This window comes from Asterias amurensis, chromosome 1 (genome assembly GCF_032118995.1).
Source record: "Asterias amurensis chromosome 1, ASM3211899v1".
NCBI classification, from domain to species: Eukaryota; Metazoa; Echinodermata; class Asteroidea; order Forcipulatida; family Asteriidae; genus Asterias; species Asterias amurensis.
Window position 1 is genome coordinate 22,766,395 of NC_092648.1, and position 26,249 is coordinate 22,792,643.

General features: G+C 38.5%; 1 protein-coding gene across 1 annotated transcript; it reads left to right on the top strand.

Annotated features, from left to right (window-relative positions):
• The first annotated feature begins 19 nt into the window (after positions 1-19).
• LOC139954198 (nephrocystin-1-like) lies at positions 20-24,933 on the top strand. The gene is made up of 28 exons (XM_071953908.1): positions 20-230; positions 1,444-1,532; positions 1,982-2,042; positions 3,039-3,113; positions 3,776-3,837; positions 5,145-5,858; positions 8,436-8,705; positions 9,481-9,622; positions 10,242-10,336; positions 11,102-11,171; positions 11,830-11,881; positions 12,165-12,198; positions 12,592-12,634; positions 13,027-13,111; positions 13,782-13,873; positions 14,011-14,086; positions 15,418-15,470; positions 15,710-15,784; positions 16,697-16,769; positions 18,011-18,048; positions 18,774-18,859; positions 20,010-20,086; positions 20,561-20,660; positions 21,074-21,186; positions 21,634-21,707; positions 22,555-22,599; positions 23,196-23,312; positions 24,057-24,933. Exons 1-28 carry the CDS (start codon positions 171-173, stop codon positions 24,204-24,206), a joined length of 3,021 nt encoding a protein of 1,006 aa, XP_071810009.1. The 5' UTR covers positions 20-170; the 3' UTR covers positions 24,207-24,933.
• Positions 24,934-26,249: the final 1,316 nt, after the last annotated feature.

A 26,249-nucleotide genomic window follows, 5' to 3' on the forward strand; every position in this document is an offset into this window, starting at 1 on the left:
ACTCGTACCTAACCTGCAGACGTTCCATTGCAATCACCGAAAACACTCCATGTACACACATTTTTAGCGGGTGAAATCAAACAGTTATTTCGCACTTCTACCTTTTCTTTGCAAGAAGATTGATATAGAATGATAACACTAGGATCAGTCAGACAAGGAGAATACTTATAATGGCGTCCAAAGGGGGTCTACGGAGCTCGATCCGTGAGGGTGATGCTTTGAAGAAAGAGGTTCGAATGAAACTGATTGACAATGACATGAATGATGATGATTGATTGATGCAAACAGTCAATGATGATAGTATCCAACTTGTTTTTGTTTTTCAGGATTAAAATTACGATATGAAATGTGTATATTAAGGTTTCATAAAACAAAAAATGTCACCACAACAATGTAATTACTTATCTGCAAATAGGGCGAAATATATTTTCTTGTATAGGGCTTTTTTCTAAAAAAAAATAGTTCTAATTAATTTTGGTGGGTCGCTGGCTGCAAATATGAAAAGTGAAAAAGGTTACCAATTAATTAGAGGTCAGTTGCACCGGTGTCAGTTGCTAGGTCTACCTACTAAAATTGTTTTTGCAACTTTAAAGTAATTGGTGCACGAATGTGCTTTGCTTATTTCGAACTCTGCAACTAACCACGCACAGTCGCACAGGATATATGGAAATATATATCGTACATTCACTTCTACGCTACACATTGACTCTGCTACTTCCATTACATTCAAATTCAGTACTTTTGGTTTTGCAGTAGGCCTAAGTTTTTTAGGCATATTTTTTAAGAATATGTATGGGCGTTGTATACTCCTAGAACTATGACTCTAAAAGGTTTGTTCTGCTATCTACAGCTGAAATGTACAGAGGGGCAGTACAAGATTTGCAAACTTTGCCATAGCGTTCAGTAAAGCTAATAAAAATAATAATAATAATAATTTGGGGGGCTAATCATCCTTACTCGCAGCTAAGAGCTGAATTGCGAAGGACGCGGCTACAACGTGTTCGAGAAGCAGGCATGCAAGGGCGCATTCAGCTGCCAGCCACATCGACCCATTATGACCACGGAGCACAGCCAAGATCGAAAGTGTTTGATTTTTTCCTGAGGGAGGAAAACCGGATAGTCTGGAAAACCCTCGTGGCACAGCAGAGAACCAACGCACAACTCATCTCACATATGGCCCTGACCGGGAATCGAACCGGGGTCACCTTGGTGAGAGGCGAGCGCTTTACGCACTTAAGCCAACCATGCCACCCAAGCTAATCAGGTGCTGGAGATATATTCATAGAAATATGAGCCGATAGTGGAACGAACCTCATAATGTAGTTCTAGGAGTACCAGAGATAAACCCACTTATCTGCTGAGAGAAAAAATGTGGACAGTATGCCATGAATGATATGACAAAACAAATTTGTGTAAATGAGTTATCTTGTTTTCTTTTACCAGGTGGATGCTTTTGGAGTGGAATGCCAGGGAGTTATTGAAGACATGGGATTAACTGACAGGAAACTTCGTTTGCAGAAATTACTACAAAGGTGATTTTTCTTAATCGATTGTTCACTTTCAAATTGCCAACAAGAGCAAGTTTCTTGGTGACCAAAATAGCTGAAACTGTATTGGATCAGGGATCAGAGCGTTAAAATCATTGTGATTTGATTGTGATTTTAGATTTTGATTTTAGATTTTGATGTTTATTGAGAAAAAAAATGACATTTGCAGCCAAAGGCTGAATTGCGGTAATATTACAAAGAGTTTAAATTATAATATTCAGAAAACAACCTAATTACAACCAAATTAAAACCTAATTACTGATCACAACAACCAAAACCATTATTTATATCAAAAAAGAATTAAAAAGTGCAACAAATTATATATGATGGATCAGAATTATTTATTAAAAATCATCATTGCGTTTACAGGACACAAATTTGCAATATACTCATTTTAATTTAACCAATTGTTTACTTGCTTGTTTTGTATACAGAAGCAAAGATTTAGTGAAGAAGGCTACCAAGGCAGAGCAGACAGTATCAAAACACACAAAGGTAGGCATCTTTGTTTGCTGTTATTACAAATATAACAATTATGTTGTTCCCTCCCTTTGGTAAATGCAGTGTAAGAAACTTTTTTACTGTGTTACTTATTTTTTTAATTAGTTCCAACCAGGTAAATTTCATGTGAGGCTTCCTAAAAAAAATTTGATAAATAAAGTGATAAAATGTTGATAAATAAAATATTTCAAATGCAACTGTAACTGCCATCATGTTACAAAATGGTAAAGTTTGGGGTTCAAATCCCACCAGAGTTGTTTTGTTTCCCCTACAGGACTCAACCAGCACTGAGTTTTGAAACCTTGTACGACATGGGGAATGCACCCCTGCACAATTTTCATCGACCATTTCCACCATTTTGGGCGTCTTCTCCTTTGTGTCGATTTTTTTACTCCCAAAATAGCGGATATGGTAGGCTTGTGTAAGTGCGGCATGAAATAGGTCAACAAAATCACTTTAAGTTGTCATGGGAAATAACCGTGGTGACCTGTGGTTTAACTGCAGAACTTGCGATCACAATGTTGAGAGTTTGAATCCTACCAAGGTACTCGCTGATTTCATACTGACTAGAAAAAGTTATGTCGTCTAGTCACTGGATCACAATTTATTGATTTGTTAAATTCATAATAATACAGGTTAAACCGATCTTTCTATGAGAGAGATTGGCTGGAGCCAGCTTGTTGTTTATATCCCCTATGGGAGTTTGCCCAGTTCCCTCAGCAGGGGCCGATTTCACAAAGAGCTATGATTGATCGTAACTGCAAATCAATCGTAGTTGCTAAGTAAAGTGTGATGTCACAATACAAATTACTATGGCAATACTGACAATTTGTCTTAAGATGAATTTAATTACTTTGTGAAATCGAGCCCAGGAAGATCATGTAAACAAACTACAAACAATTCCAAAATAACATTGTTCTCTATAATACCCGATGCTACTCTTAAATGATTAAGTCAATTAAAACATTTGTGATATTCTCTCTTTCTCAGGGCAAGGAACCAACTCCAATCAGTCGATTTGATGAAGTCAAAGCAGATGAGATTAAGAGACTTAAAACCTTAAAGGTATTTTGTGGGTTAGCTAGGGTTTCTCGTAGTATATGATAACAAATCAACATTTTAAAATTAATGATACGATACTTTATTTTGTCAGAGGGTCAAGCTTCTGACCAAAGTATGGGCTTGTTAATTCTGATTGGACCAGGGAACACCTTAAAAGATAATCAATTTAAGCCAAAAATTCCAATCCACAGCTCATGTAGTCCCAATTTAAATCGGCAGGAAAGCAGCCACAGACAGTACCCATGAAATGGTAAAACACTATTCTAGTGCCCCCCCCCCCCCAAAAAAAAAAAAAGTTTTGCATGATTTTGACACCATGGCCTAATTTTGTGGATTTGCTGAGGCAGAAATTGTTGCTCAACATTTTTCTGCTGTACAAATATGTTATCAGTCACCAGTGCTACGTGTGACATGTTTTTTGGGGGGCTAGTAACATTATTCTTGTAAGCATGATATTTGTTGTGCTTAGCTTAACTACTTTTTGTGCTTAAGCAGCTCTATGAAATTTTGCCTAACTCATATCCATCTGTATGTTACAACACACACCTACCAAGATTCTTGTGTATGTGTGGTTGTTCCTTTTTCAACATGTATCAGTCGGAAGTATTTTGCTGAAATTCAACAAAAATTGAACAAAAGTGTTTTAATATTTTTGTTGTGGACAGAGTCGTCTTGAGAAACTACAAGAGAACCTCGTCCCAGATGAAGTAGAGGAAGAGTATTTCCGGTTAGTGGAATCAAATAATTGTACTGTTCAAAAACAGGAATAAAGGAGAGCTTAAAGACACTGGACACTATTGGTAATTGTCAAAGACTAGTCTTCACAGTTGATGTATCTCAACATATGCATAAAATAACAAACCTGTGAAAATTTGAGCTCAATCGGTCGTCAAAGTTGCGAGATAATATGAAAGAAAAAAACACCCTTGTCGCACGAAGTTGTGTGCTTTCAGATGCTTGATTTCGAGACCTCAAATTCTAGGTCTCGAAATCAAATTGGTGGAAAATTACTTCTTTCTTGAAAACTACATTACTTCAGAGGGAGCCGTTTCTCACAATGTTTTATACCATCAACCTCTCCCCATTACTCGTTTTCAAGAAAGGTTTTATGCTAATAATTGTTTTGAGTAATTACCAATAGTGTCCACTGCCTTTAAAGAAAATAGAGAAGACAGCGTAAACTGTTGCATTGTTTGAAGGGGCATGGTGTTTTGTACATACAGGGGAGGGCAAATGGCAGCTGTGGCGAAGCTGATGGTGTCATTTGCCCCCGAGGGTGTACAACACCCCAGAGCCTATCACAGTGCATGCAACAATTGTTTTGTTATACCTTGGTAATAGACTGAAGGCGATCAGTTGACACCGACATTAGGGCAACTGAGTCCATGGCCTTTGTGGCATCCATGTGATTTATTGCATGTTACTGTAGTTATTATTGGGTTCAATGTCAAACCATCTTGTTTTCATTTTAGTTTCAAATCAAGGCAGCCAAACCCAAGGGATGAAAAAATAGAAGTCAGCAAAAGTGTCTTAAACCTGTGTAGATTAAAAAAAAATCCAAAAAAATCACAGTAATGCTTGAGTTAAAGGTTATATGTTTTTAAAGCATAAATTCATAATGGGAAGACCTCTACACATGATAACTGCCAGTCGTTATATGCAGCATGTAAATGGACTTTAATTTTCCTAAATGATTGGCACGTTTACGACTTTTATAAACTGCATGTGTACAAACACTGAAGGATATTGAATTCATTCCATTTGTTATCATTGTTTTGTTTGACACTGCTTGAATTGTTTTATTCATATTAGAGAAAATAGAGTTAGCTGTTGCAAGCTGCTTACCAACCAAAAGGACCTATAATATCAATCAAAAAAAGAGTTAATTGCCTGATGTTTCGACCCTAGCAGAGTTTTTCTCAGGGTCTTCGAGGAAAGACTCTGTCAGGTCATTAACTATTCGTTTTCATTCATATTAGCTGACATATTCTTGCCATTCATTGCTTGTGCCCATAATACTTAACCTCCCATCAGCCAAGCCACAGATCAAAAAGCGCCATCCAAAAAAGTCAGTATTAAGCCTGGTGCTGACAGCACTTTGGGAGACGAAGAATCAGATGAAGAAGAACAAGAAGAAGATGAAGATGAAGAAGAAGAGGAGGAGGAGGACGTGGAAGAGGAGAATGAGAAGTCCCCATCTCCCAAAGCAGAAAGCAAACTGAAACGTCTCAGCATCTTCCGCCGCTCATCCAAAAGCGCCAAGGACGCTGCTTCAAAACCCAAAGAGTCAGAGGACAGTGCCGCAGGAGAGACTAAGAAGGAGAAAAAGGACAGAGAAAAAAAGGAGAAGTTGCTTGAGAAGGAACGACGTGAGCAGGAGAAACGGGAAAAGCGGGAAAAGGATAAACAAATTAAGGAACAGAAGGAAAGGGAAAAGAGGGAGCAGAAGGAAAGCAAGAAGGGGAGTGGCAAAGGAAAAGCTGGGAAGGCTGAGGCTACTCTGGAAGAGATAAGCGAAAGATCCGAGGAAGAGGATGATGAGGATGACGATGAGGAAATGGAAGACAGTGAAGATGACGAAGACGACGAAGACGATGTTCCAATAAAGTCTTCAAAGTCATCTGGGAGTCCAAAGGGTTTATTCGGAGGCAAACGTAAGGCCAGTGAATCGGAGGACACTGTGAAGTCGCCAAAGGAGAAGAAAGGAGGCAGTGGGTGGAAGCTCTTCCAGCGCAAGCCATCTGACAGGTGAAGTTTCACTGGAAGTTTTGTGATGTGGTCTGGAGCATGTGGGCTTCCCTTCCCTTATTCCACCGGACTAATCCTACCGAATAATCTAACCCGTCATTTCCCTCCCACCAGAATACCCCTTTTCCCTGGCTAGCAATTGTTAGTGATTTAAGTGTGATTGTTGTTTTAATATCCTTTCTACATTAACCCCTGTAGAGTTGTCAAACCACCAGTTCTTCTCAGTTCTTCTCAGAACCACCACTACTACTTTGTATTTACTCAAAAGAGATTTTTTTCACATGGTGTCACCGCTAACCTAACCTGGGTCCGATCTCACAAAGAGCTAAGATTGATCTTAACTGCAAATCAATCTTAACTGCTAAGCAACAAGTGATGTTACAGTACAAACCACTATTGGTTATACTGACAGCTCATCCTCAGATTAATCTTAGTGCTTTGAGAAATCGACCCCTGATAACATTAATCCTCATGAATATTACTTGTTGCCTGGTTGACTGGGCAGTCAAAATTGCAGAACAGACTGAACATTTTTAACGATGCAGGAACCACATAGTACGAATCAAGTAGGGCAACATTCAATTTTGTAAGATTTGTATATACAAAGGGCACCTTTATTTTTGAGGTCTTTAAAGGCGGCCTCAGGTCGACCTACGATTTTTTTCGGGATCACGTCGTACAAGTTGAAATTGTTCTCTTCTTGCGACTGTTAATTTTTTCGAGCGGCGACTTTCAAATTGTCCTAAAATCATCGTAGTTACGCCCAGGTCATAAATAATCGCCGACTGAAAAGTTCCCGATGGTCAGGCTCAGTGTGATCCTGAAGAGTTAGTCGCTGGCTTTAGTGATATTATCTTGACTTTTACTGGAGAATTAGTCTTCACATGAACTTAATAACGAGTTCATATTGCAACAAGTATTTTTTATAATATAAATTTGTATTTGGGATGAAGAACAGTATTGTAGCTAAGGCAATTTTAATGGTGGGCTCTAAATTCAATTTAGTCCACCAAAGGCAATCGGTTCAACAATATTATTCATATTTAGATATGGGGCCATCATTGCTGAAGTGCAATCTGGGGGAAATCTGTGCTTGGCCGCACAGTATATTTTGCTCAGAGTGCTGAATAAAAATTTGTTAGTTCTGGGCAGGTCCGCATGGCATCGCCCATTGTGGCTGCAACACTGATGAAGAATATATTTTGGTTTTTACAAATACACTGATGTGTGATAGTAGTACTGTGTAACAGTATTTTGCCAGTAATATTTTACAGTGCTCAAAAACATTGGTGTAAGGGGTAAAAACAAAACTCCAAACCGTTGTATATTTGGTATATTTTGTATTTTTTGGGGGGGAGTGATTACCAGTAATGTATTTATCTTCTAACCTTGATGTTAACTAAACCCTTACTTATACATGGCATTCTTCATCTGATGTTTTGTAATTCAGTATGGTGGTATTATTCTAATCGCTCTAATGCACAGTTTTTGGATGCTGCTTTGTAATAAACATTGTGCAATGCACTGTCCCATTCATCCCCTCCTCACTTCACATGTACCTATGTTTTTAGATGCACTCTCATCATACTAACATAATGTGTGTGTTTTTTGATGTGGAACTGTGGAAATTTCATGTAACCCTTTTTAATGTATAAACTGCACAAATTAAGTCAAATTCACAATAGGAAGACGTAAACTTGAGGCTCAGTTATAAGCCTCTGAGTTAAAACTTTGAGTATTTTCCAATACTGGTGGAGGGCAAAAACTGAAACTATTATAATTGGTTCAAATTAAAAAAAAATTCATGTGTGCAGTCAAGGCTATGTCCGCTCTGCTTGCGCGAATATTTTGCAAACGTTCCCGCTCAGTGCAATTGTGTGAGTGCAAAACTGAAACAACTGCTTTTAATATTTCAGCCCACAGTCATGCCATTTATAACTTCCTATAAATTGTTAACACACAAAATGAAATTCACCCCTAATGACTGTATAATAATGATACAGTTTTAGCATCTTTTGAACTTTCTGCCATGCCATCTGATGGGTGCAAACCCCTCAGAAATGTGTTCGTCCATTCGTCCTATGCTATAGTCGCCAATGTTGGCAGTACATAGCGCGTTCCACCAGAAATTGTTTTCACACATTTGCAACATTCACGCAAGCAGAACAGGCCCAGTCACCCAAAAATAATTAGTTGAAGTTATAAGAGGCAACGTTAAGCAAATAGGGAAAATTGTTGTGGAATTTGTATTGCAGATCTTTAAAGTTTCAATATGTACTTAGGTTTATTTAGGGTAGAAAAAAACCAAATGTGTATGTTGCTGCTGAAGCAACTCATGTCTAAAACAGCTCTTGATTTTGGCTGGCAAAAACATACTGCAGCTTTAGTACATTGGTATCACTCATCAAAAAATGCAAGATCACTTTAAGGGTCACGGATGTTAAAATCTTCTACAGTAATTTGTTTCAGTTATATTATCTATGTACCTTTTCTCAAGTCCTATAATTTCAAAATAATATTGAAACAATATTTTAGCTAAAAGATTTATTTTTGAATGTATAATTTGTCCATTTTTAGGAAGGCTACAACAGCTGGAGGAGAAGCTGACATCAAGGAGACAGGAACTCAAAAGAAAGGAGCGTCAAGCAAGAAAGAAGAACCAAAAGGAAAACAGGATTCCAAACAAGCTGCAGTAGAGTTGGAAGACGATGAAGATTCTTATGAAGACGAAGATGATGATGAGGATGAATACGAAGATGAGGAGGAGGATGGGGAGGAGGTGTCTGAGGAGGAGGAAGATGTGTCTGGAGAGGAGGAGGAATTGGAAGATGAAGAGGAGGAAGAGGAGTAAGATTTATTTCACAGTCTGGCCCCAATTTCATAGGGTTTCTTAAGAAGAGAAAATTAGCTTAAAACTTTTCTGCTGAGCAAAAATTAGCAGGATACTAGTTGCAAATTGTACTTGTGACATAGCAGTTAGGCCGGTACTTATTCTGGTCAGCAGAGTTTTGTTGTGCTTAGCTGTTTTTTGTAATTCAGCGGCTCTATGAAATTGGGTCAAGGGTGGCTGAGTCCCATTAGCCAGTTGGCTCTGTGACTGTTGGCTCTGTAGTCCAGCGTTCTATCATTTAAGAAGTTTTTAAAAATAGGGGGGACTACGCCCTTCATCAACTCCTGAGATGGCCTTGAACTAACTGAATTTTCTTATCTATTTTTGTATTATCTAATTCTACTCCCTTGTTTTGTTTTTAAACCTGACATTGTGGTAGTGTCCCATGAGTCGAGTCCATGTATGGCAGATTGCTATGTGATTGGCTAATAGAAAATGTTCCACACGGATCAGACTGACTAATTTGCAGGGATGAGAAATCTTTTATCTGAATTCAGACTTTTGGTAACACAATTTCCAGGTAAAGATGCATACTGCTCTTTGATGTACATCTCTAGTGCTGAGGATGCTATTCCCAGAAGCTATTTGGAGTCTATAACTCCAGGGGTTATCAAGAGGTGGAAATTTCATCACTTCACCAGACCTCCAAAGATCTGGATCCAAGTTTCAGACTTTTCTGTCAGCTTTGACTCTCACCCCTGAATGTCTTTCTTAATTTTTTACCCTTGTCAGGGAGGATGAAGACGAAGAAGTAGATGATGAAGAAGATGAGGAGGAGGAAGATGAATATGAAGATGAGGATTCCGAAGATGAACTTAGAGTAACTGGAGACTCTGCCGTCAGTGATGGAGTGTTCCAACCTCCTGATGAAGGGGTACTTATTTATGATCGACTAATTTGTCAAGTGGCTAGACTGAGGGACTGGCTATGTCAAGGTTGTGGGTTCGAATCCAGCTAAGCTAACTGCTGATTTTACAATGACTGGAATAGGTATTGCTAAACAGAAACAGGTTACCAGTCAAATTTACCTTAATCTTACATTGCTGTGACTGGTGCCCCAATTATTTCTTGCTTAGCAAAGAAATTTGTCAGGCAGTATTTTCTGCTAAATGTTAACAGTTTTATGAAATTGGGCCCAGGTAGAAGTTAATAAGCAGGACGGGTCTTTTCAGAATTCAGTAGTCTCCTGAATTCTGAAATCTACTCTGCAGCAGTAGAAAGCAAGACCAAGTTCCCCCCCCCAAAAAAAAAAAAAAATAAAAAAATTAATAAATCTACACAGCCAAGTGACCATTGGTGTTACCACAAACCGATCATACAAGTCAAAGTCCATTACATGAAAAATGTATAGAAGTCGGAACATCTCTTTTTGCATCGCAAAGTGTTAAATATGAGTAAACAAACATTTATGATGTTAAATTAACACACTTTAGTCTCATTTTTGAAAAAAGTTCTGATTAAGACTGATTTGAGTAAATATTTTTTTTTTGTAGATGGAGAGGTTCGAGGCTGTTTGCGACTTCAATCCGGAGCAAACTGAAGATCTTGGCTTTAGATGTGGTGACATCGTCACTGTCCTGAACGAAAGGTATGTAAATGAGGAGGACAGTTTGCTAAACAGTCAAATGACTAAATCAACAAGACAGTGAAAATGTCCAAGTGAAACTAAAATATTTGTAAGTGTTTTTGTAACACACTTACCAATTGCATATAATATGAAAGTTGTTTTCTAACTAATCATAAAGATGACGTAGGGTTGACAAAGGGGATAAAAAAACAACCTTGTTGTGGCGTTGCCGTCTACTGATGTGTGATAAACATTGTATGGCCAGTGCTTTCTCGTCTTAGGCCGTGTCCGAAATGGCGACTTCAGCTACAGCTACGGCTAGATCGCGCGCGTCTGCTATTCTTCAACACTGGTAGACGTGCTGATCTAGACGTAGCTGTAGCCAAAGTCGTCGTCGTTTCGGACTCGGCCTTATAGTCTGAAAAACAAACCCATTCAAGAGCTGCAAGCGCTGCCTCGCTCTGCAAAAAGTACCTTGGAAAAAAACTCATTCTTTCCATACTCTGATAAACAATTCTTTTTCTTTAAAGTTGAATGTAGTTCTCAATTTCCCCTGATTGCAAGATGCAATAGTTGGCAGCTCTGGTATACCACCATACTGCATTGTTTTTTTTCTTTTAGTACAAAATTGTAAGTTTTGTGTTTTATCATGTATAAATGGAAAGAACAAATGCCAGCTTCTATAACTTGATTTAGAAAATGAACCTAGTACTGTTCTTATACCTAATATTACTCCCAGAGTTATCGTGAGATCATTGAGCAGTTTGTGTTTTTTGTTTTATTCAGGGAGGATGGATGGTGGATGGCTGAGGATGAAGAGGGAAATCGTGGTCTGGTACCCAGTACCTATCTCAAGGTATATCATAGTCCATGTTTGAATAGGCAGCTATGGCTAATCCATAGAGTTATATATAAGAACTAGAGGGCGCACTGGCCTATATACGCGCTCCGGCATGCGCGCAGGCGGCCATTTTCTAAGTTGACAAAACTGGCATCTCACAGCATGTGTTTGTGCGGCCATTTTGTAAGTTGAACAAACAGCATCATGTGAGCGTTCAATAAAAAAACAACTCAAACTTGTATTTCATATTCAACGCACGTGCAGAATGATGCGCTTGTCATCTTGCAGTCCCGTGGCGTTTGTGCACGAAGCATCACTCGTGCGCCCTCTAGTTCTTATATATAACTCTATGAGCTAATCCAACGTATGATCAAGCCCAGTCTTATGGTTCTTTCTACCGCATCATTCTGTGCTTGCGATCAACATTCTTCGCTTATAGGGCAAGAGCTGAATTTTTTGCGCTAGCTATGTAAGCGGAAAATGGCACAACGGTACCAGGAATTGCTCTTCTGAAAATTGCTATACCAAAGCTTACCATTCGACATAGCAGACGTCTGTATAGTCTGGGGAATGCAAATAAAATTATGACTAGACAAATCATTGTATCAGACATTATTTAAATCTAACTTGCAAATGGCTTTAATGACTGTATTTTGCATTTGTCTTCACTCAGTTGAAAAAAGACTACAGTGATCACAGAGATCTCCAGTCTCCTGAGCATGGAAGTAAGTACCAAAAATTCTTTATCGCAACAGGGTTTACATACGGAAGGTAAAATAATCTTCAAGCATTTGTAAGAGGCAAGACTTCTTTGATAAGTAATCTAGACATTGGCAAAAAATAAATTTCTGTCGTCTATTGTTCCAAAGAAGTGTACATTGTATGACTGCATGAAGGGAAACATTACACAAACAGAAACTAAACAAAAATACATTCCAGACATAACAATGCTTGTACTCAATGAGGAAATTGAACATTGTTTATTTCGTTTCTCGTCAATTTTGACAGATCAAGATCATGGGCAAGGAGCCCGTCGGAAATCGTGAGTATTTGGTAAAAGCTGTTTGGTCATCTGCACTGGGATGTTACAAAATATCTGTAAATTCTGTATTGATTTTTTGCTCCATTACTTGAGCAGGTTTTACTTGTGCACCTACTGCAGTATTTGTACAAACATTTTACCCCAGAATGAGGTGACCGAGTTTATTCATTTTCTATTTGTTGGACATTTCTACATTGTCCAATGGGAGACTTTGGAACGCTACGTGGCAGCAGACCTACCTGGTAAATTGTCATTGTTTACTTAGTTCTGAGCATGCGCGCATTACCGAGAACAATGGATTTTACCTGGTAAGTCTGCTGCCACCAAGCGTCCCGAAAGACTGAATAATGTGATAATACATGATAGTGATATTCATTTCTGTATTCATCACAGTGGGACTGAGCTCTGGAAGGGATTGAAGAAAGCAATGACAGAGGTAAGCACAGATTTAGATGAAGGTGATGGTTTGTGATATAAACCTTATACTGTTTTCCCAGCCTGTATGTTAAAGAGAGGCTCTGAGGTCAAGTTGAGTTTTGTGATACAATCATTTACCATTAGATAGAGTCTATAACCTCAGTTACATGTCTCTAACCTCACGTTAAAATGGTGTAAAATATCATTCTATTTGATACTCTTTCAAAGCGAGATTTTAAGTGTCTTTTGGAGATGGGTAGTCAAGTAACACATGCAACACACAAATGTTACCCTATCGCATTGGATTAGTGAGGAAGTGCCTTAGTCAATAACCCTAGAGAGTTTTGTGAGCTTTAGCTTTAAAGGCGCATATCATTTGGTTCATTTTCTTGCTTCCTTTTATCTTTTCAGACGAGCGTAACAGATGTATTGACAGCCATGGGAGCAATTCCTTCAGGGTTTAGGCCCTCACTGACTGCCAGACTTCTCAAAGAGGGTGAGGATCGTGTGTCAAAGTTTCTATTTCTACCATATTAGATGGATGAAATCATGAAGTGACGTAAAGTAGAAATGCCGCTTAAAGTATTGCTGACACACAATTTACATTTGCCTTTAATATGCGATGCACACTATGCTAAAATGTGAACAACTTAAAAAATGAAGTGACACAAATTTGGTGTGTGATGGGTTCATGTGCGTTGACCTTCAGGTTTCCATACTGTATGTAATGTTGTAATACATTGAAATGTGCCACTTTGTGATAATGGAAATTTTTATTTTATTTTATTTTTTAAATATTTTTTTTTTTGGGGGGGGGGTCTATAGGATTCACAAACTGACACACACCTTCCTTCTTTTAATGTTCATTAATTTAGAATGTAAAAAAAATCAGTCAGAAACAGTATATTTATCAAGTTCAAAGCATCAAGTGCCCACAATGAGAAAACAGGTTGAAAACACCTTGATATTTGGAAGGCCAGGTGCTTAAAAAAACGTTCAAATTCAGGCGATATTTTCTTCAATCACTCACTTTTAATAGTACCTATGTGCATGTTACTTTATGGCGTCAGTGACAAGTTGTAACAGATCCCGGTGCAGTGAAACAAAATATTAATGAGTCAATAGTTACGTTCAGTAATTCTTTTGTTTGGTTTCTATGACAACAGATCAGTACACCTTGAGTAACATCTTAAAGCCTCGGCTGAGCCCCTCTAGTCTTGCCTTCAAAGATCTCTTCTGGAATCCTCAAGAAAATCAGGTGAGCCCAGCAAAGCCTCATCTTTTCACACAACTACTGGGTTTTTTGTTGTTGTTTTTTTATAAATTGTAAACAAAACTCTAGACGTCACTGCAGTGGAGGGAAAAACTAAGAAGTTTTATTTCTTATTTCATCAGATAAGAGCCCGCTCTGTACGCGTCCAGAAGATGTTTTCAGTTATGATGATCAAGAACATGCCACAAGTTGGAGCAGGTTAGTGACTGCCCTTGGGTCGATTTCAAAAACATAGCCATAACTTAGGACTGGTCATAGGAGTTATCAGATACTTAAGGCTAGTCCTAAGTTAGGACGAGTTATGAGACAAGTCTTAACTCTTTGTGAAATACACCGTGGGTCATTTAGAGATAGTTTTACATAATGCTCATGGGCCCAATTTCATAAAGCCGGTTTGTGAAAAACTTGCTAAGCCAGGCAAGTCTTGCTGAACAGATTCTGGTTACCAGCCAAAATTCCATAAAGTTTGCATTGTTTGCAACTGGTGCCCCTGAATGTTTTGCTTGGCACAAAAATTTGCTGATGAGCAGTATTTTCTGCGTAACAGCTTTATGAATTTAGGCCCAGGTCCATGTATTAGTCTACAGATGCAGAGCTGCCAACTCGCCCTTTTTCTGCAGAAAGCTTCTGGAAAATAACCCAATTTGTCCACCGATGTGTGTTAGCACTGTATACTCAGTACTTTCCTGAGTCCTGAGAAAATATCACAGGCATGTTACTCGGGTGGGATTCGAACCCACGACCCTTGCAATTCTAGAGCAGTGTCTTACCAACTAGACTACCGAGGTTGCCCGGCAGCTAGAGGCAGTTCGAATCCTATGTTTTGGCAGCGGGTACCGCAACGATATAATAGATGTTAAATTTGCATCGGGGATAAAGAATATTAATTTTAAAATATTTAAAAGAATATTAATTTTTTTTTTTTTTTAACATCTATTACAATTTGTCCATGTTCCGAGGATCAAATTTGACAATCTCCCCGATTAGGGGCAACGTTTTCCCTATCATTATAAATGTAGTTTTAAATATGTCCCTGACTGTTGCACAAAAAACTCCCTGATTGCAAGATGCTAATGCTGACAGCTCTGCAGATGTCTGACAAAAAGTGTCTTGTTGCACAGTTTTGAGGATCACTTTTGGGAAGGAAAAGGAAATTTTATGTATAATTGTTCTAGGTTTGAACACACTGAGAACTTTCGTGAATTCTGTTCATTTTCATTACACAATGATACTTACTTCAGTTTGGGTCTGAACTAAGAAAGAATAGTTTTTAGGTTTGAACAACGAAAAATTTACTAATAGGGAGACCAACAAACGTAGGGCTAGACAGCTCTGTTGGTAGAGCATCGGTAAGTTAATCTTGAGGTTGTTGGTTTAAGTCCCGCTCCAGTCAATTTATCTTTGTTAAAACACAAGCTTTTACAAATTTACCCAGTCAGTTTCCCTTGTGGTTTATTACTTAGTACTTAAGTTTGATCGCAAAATTTGCAATTAATGTTTTTTTAATTTGTGTCTTTGTAATTATGCAGGTCTTGAGGCAAAGAACAGGCATATCAGAGTAGCAGTGTTTGATGGTGAAAAGGTGAAACAAAGCTAGATTTTTACAACACATGGTTTCATTTTATGGAGCTCCCAACCCTACATGGGCTGAATGACCAACTGATGACTATGACAGTAGTTAATGATAGTGATGACGAGGACAGCAAAGATGACGACAATTGTTTTTCACTGCTTTTCATTCCAACTTCTTCTAGTAGCTGTCTGTTTTGCAGTTTTTGCTGTTCTTTTGTAGAATTATATTTTTCAAATTATTCTTTACAGGTCCTGAGTAACATTCATACAGTTCAAGCAACGTACGTTGAGTCGGACCCCAAAACTTGGAGGTTCTCCCCAAAGGTAAAGCACCAAGCAGTGCCCTCAGTCTTGACAATGTTAAAGCACTCGGACAACTTAAGTAATTGTCAAAGACCGATATCCACAATCTGACCAAATGTATACATGTCATAACAAACATGTGTGAAAGTAATTGTGCAAAGGAGTCACAAGAAACTAATGGATTTCCCTGCATGTTGGCTAGCATGTTAATTACACTCGATATAAATTTCTATACATTTTATTGTTGAATTCTGTGGCATCCATCTCTTCATAATTATACTCGTTGTTATTTGTTTCAAGTATGATTAATTGTTATTGTCAACACGAAAAATAAATGTGCATTGAATTAAATTGGATGAAAAAACACAACTTTCAATTATGTTTTCCCTGTTTTTTGCAACAGGATTTGGACTTGTGAGATCAAAACTTATTGTTTTCCTCATTTCTCAAAAACTGTATAGCAAAAGTATTTCAAGGGAAGTTTTCCCACTATGTCCATCTTTATACATGTATCTTATAATAAGTTCTCTTCAAATCTGTGAACATTTATATTTTAAAACTTACCATTGATCTGGACACCCTTTATGGTTTGAAATGATCTGCTCCCCAATTAATTTTTAAACTATGCGTAGAAATTGAACCAGAGTTTTATTTTATTTTATTTTCTGGTTCTCCTTGTGTTACTCTGCCAATTTCATTGAACTGCTTAAGCACAGAAAAGTGCTAAGCACAGCAAAATTATGCTCACCAGAATAAGGTTACCAGCTAAAATACCATGGCATATCACCATCTTGGACTGGTATTCTGCTAAGATTTGCTTAGGATAAAATTGCTAAGCAAAATTGTCTGCTTAACCAGCGCTATGAAATTGGGCCCTGCTCATGAAAGCAACAAAGGAACTGAAAATCATGTATTGTTTCTTTCATCGTTTAGATGACAGGAATGCTGCCTAGTGCACTGGATGGGGATTGCTTCGTACGTACTACCCATACACAGGAAAACATTGGTAAGATACCTATTGCTGGAAGTTAAGTCATTTATCTTTATTGGATAGAGTGCAGAAGCATATTGTTAATCTTGTGTGTGAAGGGTTGGGATCAACGTTTTAACCTATTTCCCTCAATATGTCTGCAGCCAGCCTCTTTGTTTTCAACAGAAATTTTCATGGTGAATGTGACACCAGTGTGTCTGACCATGGAGGAAGGAATAGAAGGAGCTCGAACGAAGGGACTTCAAAAGTCGAACCTGCGGTACCGCGGTCATTTAACAACACCTCGTAATCACCGACATACCTTATACAGACAATGGGCGAACTGGCGTATGTGAGTTTGCGCGTGCGCACTTGGTTCTTCACTCAACCATGGTGTCGTATGTCGTATGGATATTATACAGAAAAACAACTTTTTTGAGACCTGATAAAAATTGTGTACACTTGTGCTCACCAAATCGAAAAATACAATTGAATACCAACCACCCTCGTGTGCTAATACCCAAATTTTGAACCACCGCTAGTGACCGGAAAGTAAAAAAAAGGAAAAAATATGCCATGATGTTTCAGTGAAACACCACAAACGGTAAATGAAAACGTGTATATTCACAATTCTTGTCTCAAATGATTCAACTTTACACGAAGGCAACGGTGCAGAGCGGCGGTACCGCACGTTCTGTACAAAGAAATCTAATCCTGCTCGTTAATCGGCCGTCCAGCTGGAGGTCTCCTATCTTTTTCCACTGGTTAGACGGGGGCATTGTCAGGGTATTCTTTTGTTACTCTGCGGTTTTGCGGGTCGTTCGAGCTCCTTCTATTCCTTCCTCCATGGTCTGACCTGGTTTCTCATATCAGGGTGTTTGAGCGTGAAGCCAGTCTTTCTGCTTGTTCTCACCCATACCATCCCATACACTCTCGCTTTGTTGAGATGTAGAATAAAGAGCTATTCCGTACTACATCTCTTTGGAACTCCTAGCCTGGTTCATGTTTCCCTCCATCCTACAATCTAGACTGTTTTAAGAGGAATATCAACTCCTATCTTCAGTTTGGGGCAAACTTGCAAAACAAAACAAAGTCCTTGGGCGTAGCCGTTCATTTCCGCAGGTTCATTTCCGCAATTGCACTGGAAACCTTCCTAAATTTATCAGAAAGAATACACCAATAAACACCAAGCAACCGAGCATGATTTAAGGAAACTGATATCGAGCGCTCCTGTACTGTAGGTACCCTGTAATTCTTTCAATTTATTTCTGCTACAGGACTGCTGTTTGAGTGCTGCCTTACCTACCTACGAACGGTAAGTCCGATAAACCTTGTGTCTGTCATTTGTTGTGCATAATGGGCAATGCGTATTATGAAAATATACGTCAACATAAAAAAACATAGTGCATCCATGTTCGTACTGCATTATCTGTAAAGTTGCATTTTTTCAGGGCACTAGAAGCATTAGTGAAATGGCTTTGAATCAGAATCAAGGACAACAGAAGGTAAAAAGAGCAGCTTTTGATGTTAGTTTCAGAAAGTAATATGCATCAAAATGTGATGTACATTTGGGATTTGTTTGAGTTATAATTTGGGTGGGGGTGGGAGTTGATTTCACATTTACCTTTCCTAATCTATACCATGTTAATGTCTATTGTTCATTGAAACAAAATATATAATTAATAGTTACAGTGTGCAGACTTGTTTTGCAATTGTGTTGTTTTATACTGAACATAAATAAAGACTTACATCTTAATTGCTGAATAAACTGTTCCGTTCATTTTTAGAGACATGTCACATGGGGCAATTTACAGGCAACTAGCTCCAAGCAATCTCTAAGAAGAACAGGCATTCGCATTTGAATGTTTACCTAATTTTCTTGAGTATTTTAAGACATCGTTTAAAAAAATAACATCTGTTCTACGAAAGTGTTCCTTTTTGCATACAGCACAGTTGGTTGCCTCTGAGTTGCTTGTAAAAATTCCCTGTGTAACCCATGCCTTTATATTATTTGTTACTTTCACTTGCAATTTTCTCTAGAAAACTGGTGAGAAGGGAGAGTTCAGTTGTGGCTGGGTGCACTTACCGCTGTTTGATGAAACCACAGGTGCCCCAATAGTCAACAAGTAAGTATTGCAGGGAAACATGTAACTGTTTCAAACTATGTTAAACTGGCCAATATGCCCAATTATAATCTCCATAATAGAATGATAATAATAAATAATGTTTGAGTCTTATGCGCACGTATCCACCTAATAAGGTACTCAAGGCCCTGAGTGTATACAAACTTTCAGAAAGATCGGTTATTGAAGTTATAAATTATGAGACCCAAGTATGTAGCACCTTATAAGGGTTTACAAGGTGCTACGGCGCATTTAGCAGCCACAGCCAAGAACACCTGGTCGAACCCCTTCTCTTTTCGATAAGTGCGCTGGGTTCTTTTACATGCGTTACACGACACATGGGACCAATGGCTTTACATCCCACCCGAAGGACGAAGCAATGGTTAAGTGTCTTGCTTAAGGAAACGAGTGTCACGGCTGGGGATTCGAACCCACACTCTGCTGATCAGAAACATCAGAGTTTGAATTCGGTGCTCTTAACCGCTCGGCCACGACACTTCCACGTCAATCGACCTTATGCATATGACATCATATGAATAGGGCGCCCTCGCCTAAAGATCAAATAGAGGTTGTTCATTGGCCGATCCTGACGTGGTTGCAGCATTATAAACAGCCATGTGATTCTTCAGGAATTTTCCTGATTTTAGGATTTTTTTTAAACCTCCTTTAGCATCAAATTTTCTGGCAGAAGTAAAGCAGTCACTAAAGGGAGAATGGAGTAGTCCTCGTTGTGGCCAAACCTGTACTTTAGTATTTCTGGTGATGCACAAGGTCTGTAAACCTCCTGGATTGTAACATCTTGGAGGTTCAGTGTCGAGAATAAGGGAACACAGGCACCCAAGCTATTTTCAAGAATTTTCACAATTTTCAAATCTCATCTCTGAGTATAGTTCAATGAAGACTCATTAATGTTCTCTTAATAGACCATATTCAATAACCCCTTTTTTTGCTATGAAAGTCGCCATCTTATAGGGGAAACAACCGTATGTGCGTCCAAACGCATACATCAATAAAGCACGCATCACGCAGCATTCCCAGTTTGACAAAGGCATGCACACGCGCACGCACACGCGCACAGACACAATGTTGTAGGGCAGATATTTGAACGGTAAAGTCATATTCAATACGGTCTATATGTCTGTTTATCATTTAGGGTTTATGAAGTGCCAATCAAAGGAGGAACTCCATTTGAACAAGACGTTGATGTAGATCCATCCATCAGCAGAAAGGGTAAGACTGAAGAGTCCCTGTTAGTCTTGGTTCAAGATGCTTCTATCTCATGCTGGTAAAGTGATATCTCGATAGAGAGTCACGTTCTTTAATTCATTGCCGCTAACGACTGTCTATAGCTAGAATTTGAACGAAGGGTAGTGACGCCCTTTGCTGTTTGTGTTGAACCGATTCTGTGCGAACCAAGAATAGGGATGCCCTCTCCCTCTGTTGTTGAACTTTATCCATTTCAGTGCAAAGGTCTTGGAACCAAGATTAGTTCATTGTCAGTGTTAAACTTCAAACCTTGCTGCTATAAAACTTCTTTTACTTTTTAAACTTTTTGTTATTTTACAAAATTGTGTAGGTTTAAGGATTTCTTTTTAGGAAAATGTGAGTTTTTGCTTTTTGCAAAATTGTTGTGCCCCTTCAAGAACAAAATCAAAAACTGAATATTGTTTAAAATTTTGTTCTCAACATCTTTGTTCTGGACAGCTTCGACAAATAAATTTCGCACCATGATGACAGCCAACAAATTGCCAAGACTAGTCATCAAATTAGTCACTCCAACCAAGGAACAGAAGGCAGAACTAGAGTGAGTAGAAGTGTTTTTTATTTTATATATATATACATTTTTTTTATGCAAGTCGCCAGACACACAAGGCCCGAAAGGCCACTGAAGGTGTGGGCTTCGAATTCAGGGGCTGTTGCCACCTACTCCTAGGGCTACAACAGGGTTACCCATATAACAGTCAATACGGGTGTTATGATTTTAGAAAAACAAAACTTTAGCAGTGTGCCTTCTTGAAAACTTTTAAAATTCAATTTGGTTTAGCCACTTCATGGAAGTGCTAACACATAGTTAATTTGTTTAGCTTATAAGGGAGAGGCAATTTACAGGAAACCAATGCCAGGCAATCTCCAAGAAGAAAGGGCATTCGTATTTCAATGTGCACATATTTCAAAGTTTAGTTTTTGATAAAATGTTTTCTTTCCCTTCTTGTACAGCACTCTACCAGACACAGTCGTTAGTAGTACCTGCTACGTCCCAGCTCTCTCATTTTATCGGAAGCTTCTGGCTGATGCTCTTCTCACAGACAGAATCGACCTGCAGAATACGGGTAAGGTTTTGGGTATATGTCAGTATGGATATCCTAACAGCCTCAATCCACCACTGTTCTTCATGCATACTTTCTGAAAACACTTTGCCTTCTGCGTTTAAGATCGTTCACCCATTGTACTCTGATAGCTAAGCTTTGATAGACCATTATGCTAGTTCATATAGTTTGTTTTTACCCTTGCACCGATGTGTATTAACCACATGTGACCGTCGGGCTAGCTCTGTGGTCTAGTGGTAAGACGTCTGCTCTGGCAATGCAAAGGTAGCGGGTTTGAATCCAACCTGAGTGATTTGCCTGCGGATTTTGTTCCCAGAACTCGGAGAAAATACTAAGTATACAGTGTTTAATACACATCGGTGTATGGGTAAAAACAATTTTAACATCTATTGAATTGTGTAAGTTCATTATGACTGTGACCTTCTAACTGATGTCGTTGTTTCTTTACAGATCTGATTCACAGTCCAGTCCTAGCAAGTTTCCCTCATGCTACCCTCTACCCAGACATCATGGATGCACTCAGGGTAATCACATATTGATTTTGGATTCTTAAAGGCACTGTACACTTTTGGTAATTGTCAAAGACCAGTGTTTACACTTGGTGTATCTCAACATATTCATAAAAACACAAACCCGTGAAAATTTGGTCACTTTGCTCAATTGGTCATCGTTGCGAGAAAATGATAAAAGAAAAAACACCCTTGTTGGCCTAATTTGTGTGCTTTCAGATAGGAATAAAAGACTTCTAGCTAGAAGTCTTTTAATATTTTAGTGAGAAATTACCTCTTTCTCAAAAACTACGTTACTTCAGGGAAGTTTCCCACAATGTTTTATGCTATCAACAGCTCTCCAATGCTCATTACCAAGTCAGTTTTTAAGTTAATACTTGTTTTAGTAATTACCAAACTTGTACCTTCCCTTTAAGGGAAATTGTTGAAAGACTAGTAGTATCTTACAGTGGCTTATTTGTTTGTACATCAAATATTTAGCGTTTGAGAAAGACTCTGTTAGGGTCGCACTGTGATTAATTTGAATTGTTTGCATTTTTGTACCAAAAATTGTGACTGATAATCTTTTTGTATGGATCTAGGAATAAATAGGTCCATGTAAAGTTTTTGAACAACACAAGACCACACAGCCGGTTTTTTTTAGAGTGTTTATAAATACGATTTTCCTTAAGTAAACCAAACAAAGGCATGCCCATGGCCACAGGGTGACTCCAACACAGAGCTGTGTGGATCTAGAATGGTGTATGTGGGGGGGGGGGGGGGGAGGGGGGGTGGTTGTGCAAAATAGTTTTGAGTTTTTTCCCTTAACACAAAGTTGTTAGTAATTTTGTTCATCTTTTATTGTTTTCTTTCCTGCGTGCAGACTTGTTGGGCAGACAAGAAAAGAACGATGAAGAAATCGGACAAGGTAATGATCCATTCAGGCTGCAAGATAAATTAATCAGTGAACATAATTTTGGCCGACTGATGTTTCCTCCGCTGGTTTATATTTTGATAAGTGGGGGTATGTTTACAAGCACCATTATACCAATAGAGCAAAATGTTTGTGCAACATTCCTAGTCTTGACCATCATGATTAAATTTACTCAAGACTTTCACTCTTTAGTGCTCCCCCCCCCCCAAAAAAAAAAAGAAAAAAAAAAAAATGGAAGGTAAGAAAATAAGGGACTGGAATTTGTTTACTGAAAGTACAGGATGACTTTTCTTGCATTGAGAGCACTTGCCAACAGTATGTCCATCGGAAACATAACAAGAGGCAACAGCAGGTCTTGAATGTCTTCTTTGATGAGAGGGCAAGGCCATTTTCATTTTCAAGGGTCACTAAGGCCAAAGATCAGGGCAGCATAGGCAATGGTCTCTGTGGCCCCGTTGTAGTTCCAGGCCTGCAACAGGGCAAAGTCAGGGGGCTATGTTGCTAACTCCATTGTATCTTCCATAAGAGTGTCAGCATGCTTGTTTATGAAGGTGTTTAAAGTTGGTACTGTTTTTTTTTTATTTTGGCAGAGAGACCTAGGTCAGATGAAAAAGCAGTTCAGCGACGCCTGTATGGAGAGTGTTTATCCGCTCATTCAGTCTGCCACACTACCTCTCTACAAGTTTGGAGACACTGACAATGATCAGGTAGGCACATCCAACCACTCCTATTCTCAGTCAGACCTATAGATAGGTTGCAACATGGCGTAAATGGGCCACCTTTACCTACCATTTGGAAAACACAGTCATGCCTTCCACTTGAGAATGGCTTGCAGCACATGCACATTTCACAGAACGCAATGCACAATTGGTAATTGAACAATGCGGCTGCATTTTTAATTTTTAAAGATGGTGTCTATTTGATCAACATCATCCTCATTCTAAAAATCTGTTGCTGCTCAAATTGGTATTTTGTTGTATATTTTTTTTAATAATTTGTTTTGTTTATCCACATTTGTAATTCTCTTTTTTAACTTTGACTCAATCTTGTACGAACAAAATACCTTGTACTAAGCTGCGACTCGATAACAAAATAACTTTTGTGTGAGAGCTGTTAACGATTGCAATAGAGATTAGTGCATATTGAAATAAGAAAGTGGCATTCTCTTATTCCCTGGCTACAACTTCCCAGGTTGTATTATGTCAACCCTGGCTACACGGCAGTAAAGAACGGTTGTATGGCTTCTGACTGCCACCCCACAACCAAAGACATGACAAAATAGGGAGACTGCCAACATAGAGCTAAATAGCTCAGTTAGAAGTTTAGCTTGTTAAACCAGAGGTGGTTGAATTGGTTAGTTAAAAATTCTCTCTGGTCAATTTTTCTTTGTTCAAACCCAAATTCTATGAAATGTGCATTTTGTGATCGATAAGTTTGTCTCCATCATTCAGGAACGATGGGAAGAAATCTCAAGTCTGACGAAGCGCAATCAAACCACCGGAATACTTCACTATCTACTACAGCCAGGGGTCATGCACACGCCATTTGAAATCACCGAAGTCACCTTTGACCTTTTGGAGGTGTACAGTGAGAAAAGGTGACAATGGTTACCTCGACACCACGATGCATAACCTTGATCAAAACCAGAACAAAATAGAAAGCTGTGATACCAAAGAAACCCTAATTTTTAGTCAAAATTATCTCGTCTTATCTCGAGTTAGGACGAGTAACTCGTCCTAACTTAGGATTAATCTTAAGGTCTGCATGCTACAGTGCAGGGCAATGCAGTAAAAAATTGGTCAATTAATTATTTTTTTCATCATTTAACTTTCCATGGCAGATTAGATGATGGTGCACTGCTTCGTTTGGGGCTACTTATGTTTAAAAGACACTATCGTGGACAACACAAAAGAATAATGAAGAAATAGCTCTTTGCAACTGAATTTGACAATTCTAAGCAAGTTTCATTGTTTCAATTAAAACAGGCAAGAATAACTGATATATCATTGACTTAAAGGCCTTGTCGCACTGGGGAATTTTTAAGGCAAAAAGAAAGGAAAACTTTGGCGGTACAATTGAGCATTGGTTTGGCTGTAACTCACAAACAACAAGAGAAACAAAATTAAACCTGAAATATTAATGAGTTTTCTTATAGGAGATTGCCTAAAACTGGTTGCCTGTAAATTGTCTTGTGTGACTTGAACTTAAAGTAATTCTGGAGAAATCCCACAATTATACAACAATTATAAACACTTTTGAAACATACTAATGATCAAGGAAAAGAATGCTGAAGCTACTTTTTATATACTGTGTATTCAGTACTTTGTATTATATTTTAGTATTTAGTATCATCTACTGAAATAAATTATTAAAAAAACTTCAAAACATTTTCCTGTATCTTATTTTAACTTCACTTTATATATTTTAGAAGACTATAATGCAACTCTGAGAAAAACAAAATTGTAAACAAACAAAAAGTAAATTATCCTACTCTAAAACATTTTCCCCACCTTTTTGATTCACCCTATGACTTCTTTTGACTACTTTACTCGAAGTGAAAGTGAACCTTACTTATCTAAAGGCAGTCAGACCGACTGTCTTCTCGATCATCCTTTTTTTCTGCATTATAAAGATCTGGAGGGAAAAAAATAGCTGTTGCAAACTGCTCACCAAACAAAAGGACCCATGATATGAATGCAAAGAAATAGTTAATGGCCTGACGTTTCGACCCTAGCAGAGTCATTCTCGAAGGCTTGAACAAATGAAAAAACTCTTGCAGAAAGATAACGAGTTGAGAGCTCTGTAGATAGGACGCGAGAGGGCGCTATATTGTGTGAAACAGCTGCTGACTGGCGGAAAATTTGTGATAACAATGCATGCATGCAGCAGATTGACTGCACATTGCATGCATTGTGTTACAAAGTAAACATTGCCACGCGACTTTGTAATTCTTCACAGTAGTTAGTTATGACATGGTTATGATATTCATAATAGGTTGAATAACAACAACACTGTTGCAATTCAGAGCTGGGTTCCGGTTTAGAGCGCAAACACAGAGGTAATAATCTGCTGGGAGAGCATTTGCTGCCTACCACTACCAGGACCAATCTGAAAAACAGAGTGGACACAGAAGAATCACACTGGCGAACTCGTCTTTTTGCTTCCTCCAGCAGCAGTGTGATATGCATGGCTTCAGTACACATTCTATGCCAAGGTATGGATCTTCACGGTGGAGTGCATCCATGGTGCACCACATGGTAATTTAAATGAACTGTAAGTGTAAGTTTTTTTCTCGTTTCACTTAAGAAAGAAGGTAGACTCGGATTTTCGGAGTAACTGTAGGAGGTCCTGTTTTCGAGGTGTCCCTGAAATCGTGGCAAATCTTTTACCTCTCTGTGCGCGATGTAAACAGTCCCTAGATAAAAATTGTGTGGTTTTATTTGCCAAGCAAAGAGTCTCCTCTCCCTTGACCAAAACTTAGAAACACGTAAGGGTCCACTGGATATTTGCACTTGTAAATGCAAAAAGTTTGGTATTTTAGGCATTTCTACAAGGTACAAAAATAAACTGCGCCAATAAAGTATCTAAACACTTACAAATGGTCAGATATATCGGAACCTGAAATAGTATGCTAAAAAATAATT

Coding starts and splice junctions, on each gene's coding strand:
- LOC139954198 (XM_071953908.1), top strand. CDS start 171: ATGGCGTCCAAAGGGGGTCTACGGAGCTCGATCCGTGAGGGTGATGCT. Junction 3,838..5,144: donor GTAGAGGAAGAGTATTTCCG/GTTAGTGGAATC, acceptor ACCTCCCATCAG/CCAAGCCACAGATCAAAAAG. Junction 11,882..12,164: donor CCAGTCTCCTGAGCATGGAA/GTAAGTACCAAA, acceptor CAATTTTGACAG/ATCAAGATCATGGGCAAGGA.